Source organism: Sphaerodactylus townsendi, linkage group LG03 (genome assembly GCF_021028975.2).
Source record: "Sphaerodactylus townsendi isolate TG3544 linkage group LG03, MPM_Stown_v2.3, whole genome shotgun sequence".
NCBI lineage: Eukaryota > Metazoa > Chordata > Lepidosauria > Squamata > Sphaerodactylidae > Sphaerodactylus > Sphaerodactylus townsendi.
Window position 1 is genome coordinate 119,244,508 of NC_059427.1, and position 12,907 is coordinate 119,257,414.

Consider the following 12,907-nt stretch of genomic DNA (forward strand, 5'->3'; position numbering starts at 1 on the left):
CGGGCTCAAATAAGCTTCAACTGACAAGACATTTCTGTTAGCATAAGGCTGTTCTGGTATCACTTCCACATTGTGTGCATGTACCAAACAACCACAAAAGATGGCCAAAGAAATTATTACAGCATTTATTTAGGAAAAGTGGTTCTAGCGGTTGTCTATCACTGATAACTATGAATCTTCTAGATGGTGTATGTACTGTCCATGCTGTACCAAAAAAAGCCCCCTATAAGCTTTAGCTTGGGAGTGTAAAGCAAATTGAGGGGTTAATTTGCTACTGAATTGATAGTATGTCCCTTAATACAGAAAACCAGATACCGATAAAATGAATTCTTCACTTGCTAAAACATCTATCCTGTAGCAAATCAGATGGTTCTATCTTTTCAATAAGGTGATATATGCAGTTGAAGATTGGACGCATCTACCTCTCGAGAGTTACTTTTACTTTTTAAAATTTATTTTGGGCTTATATCCTGCCCTACCCCAGCTAAAGACCAGGCTCAAGGCAGCTCACATGCAGACGGTGTACAATATAATAAAATGCTGCCCAATAACAACTAAAACCCAACTCTTAACCTAGAATGAAAAAAGAATTTGGTGCCAATAATTTTCCATAGTGTTGTAGGGGGGAGGGATAACTAATAGGAATGTAGTAGGGAACCTGCCGAGCTTAAAAACCAAGCTTCCCACCCCCACCCAAATACTCGATCTATTCAGTAAAAGAAGGATGGGAGGGAAGAAGAAGAGAAAGTGGAGGCCAGTCAAGATGGTAGACCCACAGCTGTCTCAACCACAGGTCTGGCGGAACATCTCCATTTTACAGGCCCTGCAGAACTGTCCACTAAAATGTTTTAAGTGTAAACCCATTGGTCAAAAGAAGAACTTCTACTACTTAGAAATGAAATCAAAATTTTCAACAGTACTGTTCATTTTTGAAAAAATGTAGATCTTTTATTTCATCTCTATAAGAATATAATCTACTACAAACAACTTTGTGTCTTTGTAAAAAAGCACACTCTTCTTTACAAAATGTAGGGGACGAAAAGTTGTCAATAGATTCAGCCAAAGGCTCGCTAGGTGGGAATGGTGTCATGTCCCTTACATTAGCCCTCTTCCATTGGGCTTTGGTCTTAGAAGGGTAATCCACTATTGCCTTTGGTTTCAAGGAGAGATCTGGTTTGTTCATCTCTTCACCAAGTGAACAGGGAGACTATAAAAGAATCTTTCCTGCCCCTTAGTAATAGAGGGACCATTCTAGTACCAGAGGTAGTAGGCTATTAATATTGCAATTAAATATTCCGAAGGCCCAGTTTGCCCTGAGAATTATCATTTGAAAACACAGCTGATGCTGCCTTGATAGATGCAGCGTTTGAGGTTTCTTGCTACAGGCACTGTTTCATTAAATTCACACACACACACACACAACAATGCTGCAAAGTCTTCTGCTGCTGGCACAGATGTTGCTTCTTGGATGTCTCCAACACACTCAGGAACCACTGATGATACGGCAAAGCTGTCTGTGAATTTGGCCCTGCACTGGCTCACATGCCAGCACTTCCCCATCCACGGTCATGTGCCCCTTAAGTGTGGAGGGTTCGAGTCGGAAGGCTTTCACAGGTGTATAGTGGAGGTATGGGCAGTTGAGAGTCAAATGGGTCCCTTTCTCCAGGGCCATGAAAAATTTGATCATTGCCATCCTGGAAACCCCAGCAGTCAAATAGAAGAGGTGGATGGCGTCGTCATATAGCTTGGCTGGGGGCGCCAAAATAAGGTCTGTTCCCAGGTGGGACTGATAGATACAAACAATGGAGACAAACTCCTCCTCAGGCACTGTAATCCAGTCTTTGGGAACTGGCTGGTCGAAGGGTACCAGCAAAGTGTCCTCAAGCACACAGCCCCGCTGAGGGCGGGCAGAAACCGGCTTCCCATTGCAGAAGGAGACTTGGTTGACATCCTGTGCTGAAAGGGTGCTCTGCTCCCCCTGTGAGGATACAGAGCTCGTCTCTTCAGCAGGCAGGTAGGAGAGACGACCCTTGTAGACGTGAAGCGTGGTGAGGAGTTGCAGCGTGCCCAGGGTGAAGCGGGCGCTCCCTAATTTGCGGTATCTCTCGCTGGTGATGTCAACATCAGAGATGAAACCCCAGCAAAAGCTGAGGAAGGAGTATAGGTGCCTCCCTGAGGCAGTATGTAGGGACACAAGATCCAGGGGAGTGTGCAGGCCTTTGCATAGGAAGTACGTGCAGCTTGTCAGCAGTTCCTCTTTCAAGAGGCAGGTCTTGCTGAAGGAGAAGAAAGAAAGTGTAAGGTAGCAAGGCACTGAACAGCAGCCCAAACCAAAAGCCAAAAATAAGTTTGCAGTATAACATGGCTTATTAAGCAAGCTCTTAGTCCATACATCCCATCTCCTCGACGTCACAGGCCAAATTCACGTACTACCTTTTCAGCAAGCCTCCTGGCACAGAACTGTTTATCTTTGGTTATCTCCTACATTGCATCCGTAATGTAAAAGGGGGATAGGTATTTCCTACACTTCTGTCTGGACTGCTGAAATTAAAACATAACCACACTATCACAGAGACCCATTCTGCACTGCAGTGATGCAGTAGTTGACTGGAGAGCAGTGGTTCTTTAGGACCCACCCCAACACAAAGGTAATCTATAAACTGAGCTATCATGTCTTTTGCATCATGAAGAAGGTTCCCTAAAAGCTGCCCTTCATCTATAGGCCCCTGCCCAAATCAAAACTTAACTAGACTTAGATCAGGGAGTGCTGTATAGAGAAGAGTGTGCCCTTAAACATCTGCAGCTGATCCTGTCCAATTCCTTGCAGCATCGGGTAGACTTAACACTGTTAAGTTTTATTTGCCAAGGCTGGGAAGGCTTAGCTGGAGAGACCAAGAACTCTGGCAATGGGGAATGTAATAAATGAGGTTTTATGAGCACTCATAACAGCAACTTCCTGAATGAGATATGTTTGATGAACCACTCAGCTGGGGGCAAGAGAAAGCAGAGGCTTGATAGTTTAAGAAATCAGCAAGCAAACTGGGGCTCAAGAATGACATAGTTTTGTGGCTCATTTTATTGCCTCAGAAGGCTGCCTGGCAATACCCTTCCTTCAGGCCAAATGGCTGAAGGAGACACGTCATGCAGATTGCTCCCAGCCACTGGAGATAAAAATGGCCATGCTTGCAGGGAACAGCAGACTCACTGACTTCTCACTATTAATGCAGGGAGAAGGGCGGTTGGGATTTAGGCACATATCTTTGGCTGGACCTTGTGGGAGCACACAGAATGTTTCTGCCATACTACTATGTTAGAGCAAGACAATAGTTGTATCGCAAGGCCCTTTGGACAAGCTAGATGGGGGAGCCCTGAAAGGATCTTCCCAGTGTTTTTCTTTAAATAGAAATAGCCACATGGGACCCTAATTTAGATCTGATCAGTTCACTCTTTCATATGCAAATAAGATGCCTGCCAATCAAACTGGACACTCCTTTCCCCTTCTTCTGCCCAGAATTAGCCTGGGAAGGGGGGGAAAGCCTCTTTGCCTGTTCCCCTTCCAGAGCCAACTACAGCATGAAAGGAGGCGGTTTAAAATAAAATAGAAGAACAACAGAAAGGTTAACACCCCCAAGTTCTCCTGTACCATGATCCCAATTCAAATTGGAGCTTCATTAGGCTTTTCTCTTTAAAAAAGAAAAAAGGGGGAAAAAGCAAGATCCATTCTCAGATTTCCAACATCACTAGTTCAGCTCATTCTTAAGGGTTCAAATATCTAATTCATATTGGATATATCATTGTAGAAATATCCAATCATTCCCAATTCCAGACACCTCACAGAAATCCACAGGGAGATTAATGAACCTGGCCTTGTTTGGAACTTCTTCACAAGCTCTGTGCAGTCACACATCTAGGGCTCTGCTCAGGCAGACCATATGGATGATTGCATAGAAGTTCACTTTTAAGAGGTAAACAGATGGGCCCTGCTGATGATTTGCAGAGAAAAAAGAAAACCAGACTTCCAGAAAGCAATTTCATTAGCGATGGCACCACTAGTGCCTTTATGCAAACTCATCTGTCTTAAAAGGGGCTGAGGGGTATTGCAAGATGTGAAGGGATAAACAAACCTCAGTGCTTAATTACCAGAAAGATTCTGGGGGCTCAGGTATCATTGGAAATAATATGCACTGATCTAGAAACTTTCCCCTTTAATCCCTCCTGACGGAAGGCAGATAGGCAGAAAAACCTGTCCAACAATCAGGCAGGTGAGCTCCACAGCCATTTGCCACCTTACTTCCAGAAGTGTGTCCTGCAGTGGCCATTCAGCGGTCATTGTGTAATGTATAGCATTAGGAACAAATTCATACCCAAGTTTGGTTTTCTCTCCATCCCTACTCTTCTCTCCCAGTCTCTTTTTGTCCATCAAGGCCAAACTATACCTTATTGTCCATCAAGGCCAAACTTATACCAATCACTACTGTCTTTGATTTGGTGCCTGTTATAGAATCTAGCTACAGAGGCAACAATTCTAAGGAGTCTGGCTTCCTAACTCCTACCCATCATGCTATCTTCCTGCTAAAATGTTGCCCATTTTGCTTTTACTCCAGTTGAGGAAAGCTTACGGGTACTTGAACATTTTCCCCAAGAAACAGTAAAAGCAGATTGACAGTGATGGGGGGGGGGGGGGGGAGGAACGGGAAAGATGTGGAGAAGCACTTCTCCTCCTGATTGATCAAACTACAGTCTGAGCAACCACACTAGACAAACACAAAAATGATCCTGTTGAAAAGTTACGGAATTACATGTGATATTTACTTAGCGGTGAAAGAGAAACACATTGGAGCCCCAGGCCCCAGCTTGGAAACCAGGGCCTAGGCTGAGCCCTGTGAGCCTTGGCAAAATTTAAGCCTGAACAAAGCTCAGCCCACTCAGCTTTCATGCGCTTTGAGATGGCAACCAGGAGGTTAAAAAGTTGTGGATTTGATTTAGCAGCATGCAGGGATTTAAGTCTCCTGGGATAGCAGTGTGAGGATATGTTAAGCCCTTCCTCTCCATTGTCATTTTCCCAATCTGCAATTCTAAAGCAAACATCCAGGTATACATATCAGTGTCTGTATATGTCTCCAAGAGAGTAAACTGTAACTCCACACCAGGGTTCCCCAATGTGGTACCCATGGGCATGTTCTTAGAGCCATAATTCCCAGCTGTAGAAACCTGAGAATTAACAGCACCATTTGTCTAGGGGACACCAGGTGGCTATGCCAGCTTGACAGGGAGGAAAGTAACCCATTAGTGACTTCCTTCACCTACCTCATCCCCCTCCCGCTACCAAATGAAACCCATGAGGAACAGAGGATTAGTCACAGAACAGATGGAAGAGGTAAGCAGCTGTGCACAGGGCAAAGGCCAGGTCTGGGGAGTTGGGGGAGTTAAATTCAGAAGGGTATCAAAACCTGCGCCAAGAACCTGCAATTATGCTGCTTTTGTGAATGAATATTCTCCTCTGCCCTACCCCCTTTCCCAAGACGTGATAGCCACCATCTTCTTTCAAGAGGGAATTCACCAGCCAGTATGAGTGCCCTGCCACCACCATAACACAGCTTCAGGCTGTGCTAATACAGAACTATTCTATTCTAATTGTCCTGGGATATTCCGTCAACTTCAAGGCACTAAACCTATGCACTGAACTAGGATCCTCTGAAGATTTAATTCTCTGTAGCTTATCCATTGGCAGTTATAATTACTACTATGCCTATGAGCACTGGGCTCCTCAGAATCATCTACTGTATACTAATATAGTGTACAGTATTGAAAGGGCATGAAGATCAGACTTGGTTCCCAGGGAGGAATAAATAATATCATGGGTGTAATGGGTAGCTTGAGGGCCAAATCAGATAAGACACTGGGAAGTTGGCAGGTAGTGCTCCCAAGGAATTTTCTTAAATACCAAGGGTGCCTGTCCATGACGTTGTCTTTCCTACTGAAATAGTCCTGTAGAACTGCTGTTTGTCCCAGCTTAAATACCCTTCCTATTGTGGTCCTGATCCAAATAGGAGTGCTCTGAACCTGCTATTTACAAAAACAACACTTAGAAGCTCTCTAAATATGGATCTCTAAGGCCCCTTCCGCACATGCAGAATAATGCACTTTCAATCCACTTCCACAATTGTCTGCAAGTGGATTTTGCTATTCCGCACAGCTGCAAAGTGCATTGAAAATGGATTGAAAGTGCATTATTCTGCATGAGCGGAAGGGGCCCAACAGGTTTATCTGATTTGGGCCTGAAGAACAGGCAGAAGATTTCAGGGGGCAAGCAGGATAGGAACAAGCAGCAGCGAGAGCTCTCCCAATCGCAATCCACAAGCCAGTCATATCCCGCAGTGAAAAAAATGCTTTCTCTTACCAGCCACAGTATCTACTGAGCAGTAATGCACAAAGCCAGGTTCTATGTGAAGGCAACCTACACTGTGCTAAGAAAAGTTGTGTGACACCTATTTATCAGTGTGCGAGGGCTATCCCTTCCTCTATTTTATCCTCTGCTTTGATTAGGCTGAGACACAGTGACTGACCCAAATTCACCCAGTGAGCTAAACAGAGAAGCGGGGATTTGAACTTGAGTGTCCTTCTTTGGAGGTTTTTAAACAGAGGCTGGTTGAATATGTCGGGAATGCTTTGATTGTGTGTTCCTGCATTGCAGGGGGTTGGACTTGATGGCCCTTGGAGTCTCTTCCAACTTTTTGATTCTATGATCCCAAGCCCTAGTCTGGCACTGTAAGCCCTCCATTATACTGACCTATTATTATAATGAGCATAGGAACATACTACTTATATCTACTATCTTTACTAGCCAGGAGGAGCGATACGGAGCACTCAAGAACCACAACCTACTCAGCCATCCTCCAGCTTCTGAGATTTTGTTACCGAGCCTCATTGACAAATATTTGAGCTTGCCTTCACAAAGTTAGATATTTGCTTTAGAATGCAAAGACCAGAGTTGGTTTACGGAACCTTCTGGACTCATGGGGGCTTGTCTAAAGCCTGTGTCCATTGGCTTGCTGCTTGTGGTGAGCCAGTCATGTGCAGGCACTTTCTTACACAGGATCATATATACCTTTAGAATACCACTGCTAACATATATTTTAGTGGTGCATAAGATGCGAGATTCTGTTAAAAGCTGGTAGCTACTGATAACCAATCCACCAGCAGCAGCAAGCCAGTCAGCACAATTATTGCGATCTGTCACTACCGAGTCCAGCGTCACATGAAACAGTCCCGAGATTCGCAGGATGCTGAATTCGGCAACAGCTATCACAGCCCAGAATTGCCCCATGCAGTTAAGAACAGGCAGATTTCACAAACAGGTACAACCACAGCCCTGATTTTTGGTGCCCAGGTTTGATTGCAATCCCTTACGTAGCATAGTAATTGAGAGAAGCAGCAATGGCGTTTCCAGAGCCTGCCGGGAGGATGCCAAGAGGCTTCTGGATGGCAGTCTCCCAGTCAGGACGCTCCATCAGTCCATTTATCACCTGCAAAGATACAAAAGAGATGACTTCTCAAAAGAGGGGTTGAGGAAAAAACGCGAACCATGTGGTTTTCAGCTGTGGGCCTGGCTACAGCAGTCTCCTACTCGTCACCTAAATATCAAGTCACTTAAAGGCGGTGCATGGTGCACCATACGGAGTCAGATTGGAAGAGCACCCCAGCTTCAGGTTTTGGGGAAGCTGGGTTTACACAAGCAGCAGAATGAAATACAAGAATGGTAAGATGGTGGGCTGGGCTGCATCACTTCCATTTGCATGTGAGAGAATGTGAATGTTCCCCACATTAAAAAGAAATCTCTCTGAACATAGAAAGCTAGCACATTATGGGGAATGGGTCTGTTCATGGCATTTGCATGCTGAGCAGGTTTTCTACTTGCAGGGAATTATGCTTAAAAGGAAGAGTTCAAAAACTTGTACCCCCCCCTCTACCCACAGTCTGATGTGATGCAGTCTGTTTCGCCACCTCATTCTGCTGCATGTGTAAGCCAGATAGGCATGTGTGAGTCAGTCTGACACAAGGAGCATTTGGGTCTGGGGGTGCATCCAGCAGCTAGAAACTATGGGAAGTGTTGGCTCAGTAAATACATGCAATGGGCAATTCAAAGTAAACTTTCCACCTTTTATTTTCCAGTCTTCTCAGCTCTGTCAGTGGGCCTTTCCCCACTTACCTTAAGCCCCGCGCTACTCTCCTCAAGTAGCGCGGGGTCCCCCGGCACTCCCCACTACTGAGGCAGCGACAACGCAGCTGCCCCCATGCAGCCGCTGTCGTGCCCCCTCAGCGCGCGGCATCCCTGGCGCTCTTGTAAACGGCGCCTTTTGATGACCTCGCGCAGAGTGCGGGGTCGTGGGGAACCCCGGGCACGCCCAGAAATGACGCGGGCTGGGAGTAGCGCGCGGCATAGGGGGGTCGTGGTAAGTGGGGAAACACCCAGTGTTCTGTCTTTGAACTGTAGATAGCTCTGCCAATACAAGGCACTGAACCCACTGTATTCAAATATGCCACACTGCAAGCATTCAACTCAGTGCTGTATTCAAAGATCCAATTTGACATGTCTTGCTTTTTAACATTAAATAAGGCAGATGTTTTACATTGTTACTTAAAAGGGGGGTTATCTAGAGGTTTTTTTTATTGAAGTCTGCTATTGGGCAGGGTTTTTTTTTTAAACTCAGTATAAATTTCTAAACATTCCACATCCAAGATATGGTTTGTTGAGCTATTAGCAGACTGCTTACACTTTTCAGTCTTTCCACAACCTGTGAGGGCTAAAAACGTGCTCTAGAAGATTCTTATGAGCCTGATCCTGCACTGTGAAAGCACAATTGTATCCAAATTGAGGTTTGTATAAGTTTAATTTACATAGCCTGACAAGAGACATCAGGTCAGAATAGCCCAGTGTCAAGATTGTGAACTATAGACTATGAAAGAGCCAGGAAGCAGGATCAAATGTTTAACAGGATTTGGTGACATGAAGGTATTAATTTCAAAACTACCCAACTGAAACTTAATACAAATGGGAGATGTGATGAAACCTTAGAAGCCAGACTGACAAAGCCAATTTATCCTATTTATCTTGTGTCCACCTTGAGCAAAGGGACAGCTTCCGGTCTTCCGTGGTAGGGATGGTGGTGGGAGGCACATCCAGTGTCATGGCATAACAGGAAAAGCCAGAACCCCAATTCCGGTGGTGGTCCATCTGCCCTCCTTACCTCATACAGCAAGCCATCCCCAGCCATAGTGACCAAGGCATCCCACCTGGACAAGTTCTCCTCCCTCACCAGCTCCCAAGCATGGTTGTGTTTCTCTAGGGAGAAAGACAAAGAGTGTGTATGACTTGCAGGCAGCATTGCCTTGCATAAGCACACGATCAACAGGAAATGAGGTTAACAAGGTGGGCTGATCCACACATATCTCAAAATAGGCAGTTGCATTCCCTCACACAGTCAGACTCACACACAGACTCACACACTTGCTCAGCAGGAAAGGCCTGAGTTCTGCATTCTCTATAGCACCCTGTTTTATTCTGATGCATCAGCTAACACTGTCAGTCAGTCGGGTGCTGTGTGGTTTCCGGGCTGTATGGCCGTGTTCTAGCAGCATTCTCTCCTCTCTCAGTCCTCTGTTTCTATACATTTGTAGGCTTATAGAGTTTCCAGAGATTCCCACAGTGGAGTGATATCACTCTCAGATTTCCCCTGGAAGTGATGTACAGCCGTCATGCCAACAACACTTCCAGCTGGTTGCTGGCTGGCAACCCTAGCCATAACAGCTTCACTTCATCTGAGCAAAGGCTTCTAAAGATACACCCTGCAAATGCAACATCCTCTGTTAAGGCTACCATGGTCGAATCCCCACTACCGTCTTAGCCAGGTTTCAGAACACAAACTAACCAGGTTTGAGGGACGACCTCCCCGGTCGAATCCCCACTACCGTCTTAGCCAAGTTTCAGAACACAAACGACCTCAAACCTGGTTAGTTTGTGTTCTGAAACCTGGCTAAGATGGTAGTGGGGATTCAACCCATGTGGAATAGCAGCCACACTTCTATCATTCCAGAGAATGCACAAAACAAAAATGATTAGGAGGGTCTTTTTATATAGGGATTAGAACTATAGTATAATGAACATCTCAGAATATCACTTTTATAAGGGAACAGGGCTGTAATCTATTCCAGTGGGTTTTGTTTTGTTTTTTGGTATCTCCTTGCTCTTACTGCACTGTTTTCTACCTTTGTAATCCCACTTTTTGCCTTATGATATGCCATGCCTTAGACAGGTTTTTGTTTGCACTGTCTTCTAATTCTGTAATACTATACCTATTACAATGTTTATTCAATGTCTTGTGCAGTCTAGCTGAATTATTCTTGATACTTGAGTCTCACCAAGAAAAGAACGCTATAAACAAAGCAAATAAATAAATACTTCACCTGCTGAATTCCTGCCTCTTGTAAAGCATGGAATCCTTGGTCAAAAAATTGCCAACACAACTGTGTTCTCTCTCTCTCTCTCTCTCTCTCTCACACACACACACACACACACACACACACACACACACACACACACACACACACACACACACACACACAGCCTTGCTCCTTCTACCCCTCCCTCACACACACACAGCCTTGCTCCTTCTACCCCTCCCTTCTTAAGAAAATACTTTTCCATGGGCCAGGGTATGCAGTGCTAAATTAGTGCCTGCTACCCTGTCTGACCAGATCTTCAAGATACCTTTTTTTGTAGATCTGAGGAAAAAGGGGGAAAGTAAGATACAGAGAACAGAGTCTTCTACTGCATGCAGTAACAGTTGATATACCGTGGACAACAAAGGCTTCCCCTCCTTTTGGCCAAGTTTAAAAAATCAAACCAAATGCTGTGCATCTTTACTGGATAATTTAATTTTATTTGTGTGCCGCTATCACATTCCTTGGAATGCACACGTTTGGAGACATTAATATCTAAGGTGGGAAGTTTTGAGGCAGCACAATATTGAGTAGTGAGGGCAGTAGATATATCAAGAAGTGAGAGTGTAGTGCATTATGCCATAATGGTCTTGTTGATTGACAGAGTGCATTTTTACTCCACATTCCACCGAGGAGCTCAAGAGTGGCATACATTGTTCTTCCCTCCTTCATTTAACCCTTGCAAGGTAGGACAGACAGAGGGAGAGAATGACTGGCCCAAGGTCACTCAAAAGCTTCAAGACGGTGGTCTTTGGATTGTACTCTAAAGACCCAAACCTGGGGTTTGGGGTTGAGGGTGTGCTTTATCTCTGTCTCTGCAATATACAGTATATGCATATCATAAGAAAAACCTGATTAGATTTGGAGGAAGGTGGAGTGAAAACTGATAGAAGGAACATCAATTGGATTGCCAATCTCCAGATAGTGGCTGGGGATCTCCTACAATTACAAGCAGTCTCCAGTCAACAGAGATCAGATCCCCTGGAGAAAATGTCTGTTTTGGAAGGTGGGCTATATGAGATTATACCTTGCTGAGGTCCTCTCCTTCCCAAACCCAGTCCTCCTCAAACCCCACCTCCAAAATTATATTCCTTGGATCCATCATCAACCAAAAGGGAGACTGAAACCAAGAAATCAGAAGGAGATTGAGATTGGGAAGGGCAGCCATGAAGGAGCTAGGAAAGATTCTTAAGTGTAAGGATATGTTATGGGCAACCAAGTCCAAGGTAACGCATAACATAGTATTCCCCATTACCATGTAAAAGTATGAAAATTGGACAATGAAGAAAGCTGACCAGAAGAAAGTTGATTCATTGAAAATGTGGTGTGGAGGAGAGTTTTACGGATATAATGGGCCACCAAAAAGATAACTAAGAGGGTACTACAGCAAATCAAGTCTGAATGTTCCCTGAAAGCTAAAATAACTAAACTGAGGCTATCATACTTTGGTCACATTAGATAAGAGACAAGAGTCACTGGAAAAACCATAAAGGTAGGAAAAGTTGAAGGCAGCAAGAAAAGAAGACCCAATATGAGTTGGATTGACTCAATTAAGGAAGTCATAGCCCTTAGTCTGCAAGACCTGAGCAAGGCTGTTAATGATTAGAATGTTTTGGAAGACATTAATTCATAGGGTCATCATTAGTCAAAAGTGACTTAACACATGCACAAAAACATGCACACACATGCAGACACACACTGCACCAGCACCCCTCCAAAAACCCTCAAGAAAAAGTTACAGGTTTTGATACACAAATGACAGAATTTGAAAGTAAGGTTTGCACAAATGATGAGAAATGGATTACTAAAATACATAAGATGTTATTGAAATGGGATACAGAGGATGAGGTTGTAAAGCCTGTAATGAATAAGTGGGCCAGGAAATGTTGGCAGGAATATTAATTTGGAGCAGTGGGAAAGATTATGGAAAAGTGATTTGAAGTTTATGGCATGTTATAATCTGAAAGAAAATCATTATAAAATGATGTGTAGATGGTATCTGACACACACAAAAAAATACCCTGGCAAAAAGGTATAAAGGTATATCTAATAAATGTTGGAAATGCCAAAAACATGGAGGATCTTTCTTTCATATGTGTTGGTTATGTACAGAGGCTAAATCCTTTTGGGACATCATACTCAAAGAAATACAAAAAAAATCTGAAAATAGCAATGAAAAAAAAAAGCCTGAAGTTTTTCTACTGGAACTAATGGGAGATGACATCCAAAATCAATATAGATTGCTTTTCATGTATATGTGTATTGCAAGGACATTTTATGCACAGAAATGGAGCGAGGAAAAAATACCAACAAAGGAAGATTGGATACAGAAGGTCACAAATTATTCAGAAATAGTAAAATTAACAACCTTGTTAAAGGACAGTAATACAGAGAAGTTTGTAGAAAA

General features: G+C 44.0%; 1 protein-coding gene across 2 annotated transcripts in view; it reads right to left on the bottom strand.

Moving 5' to 3' along the window:
* Positions 1–922: 922 nt before the first annotated feature.
* SPHK1 (sphingosine kinase 1) overlaps positions 923–12,907 on the bottom strand; it is a 45,374-nt gene continuing 33,389 nt past the window's right edge. For both annotated transcript variants that reach the window (XM_048487169.1, XM_048487168.1), the window contains exons 3-5: positions 9,249–9,343; positions 7,411–7,526; positions 923–2,276 (exon numbers count right to left, since the gene is read on the bottom strand). In XM_048487169.1, coding sequence (XP_048343126.1) covers positions 1,484–2,276; positions 7,411–7,526; positions 9,249–9,343 — 1,004 coding nt within the window. In that variant the 3' untranslated portion in view covers positions 923–1,483. The remainder of the gene's footprint in view (positions 2,277–7,410; positions 7,527–9,248; positions 9,344–12,907) is intronic.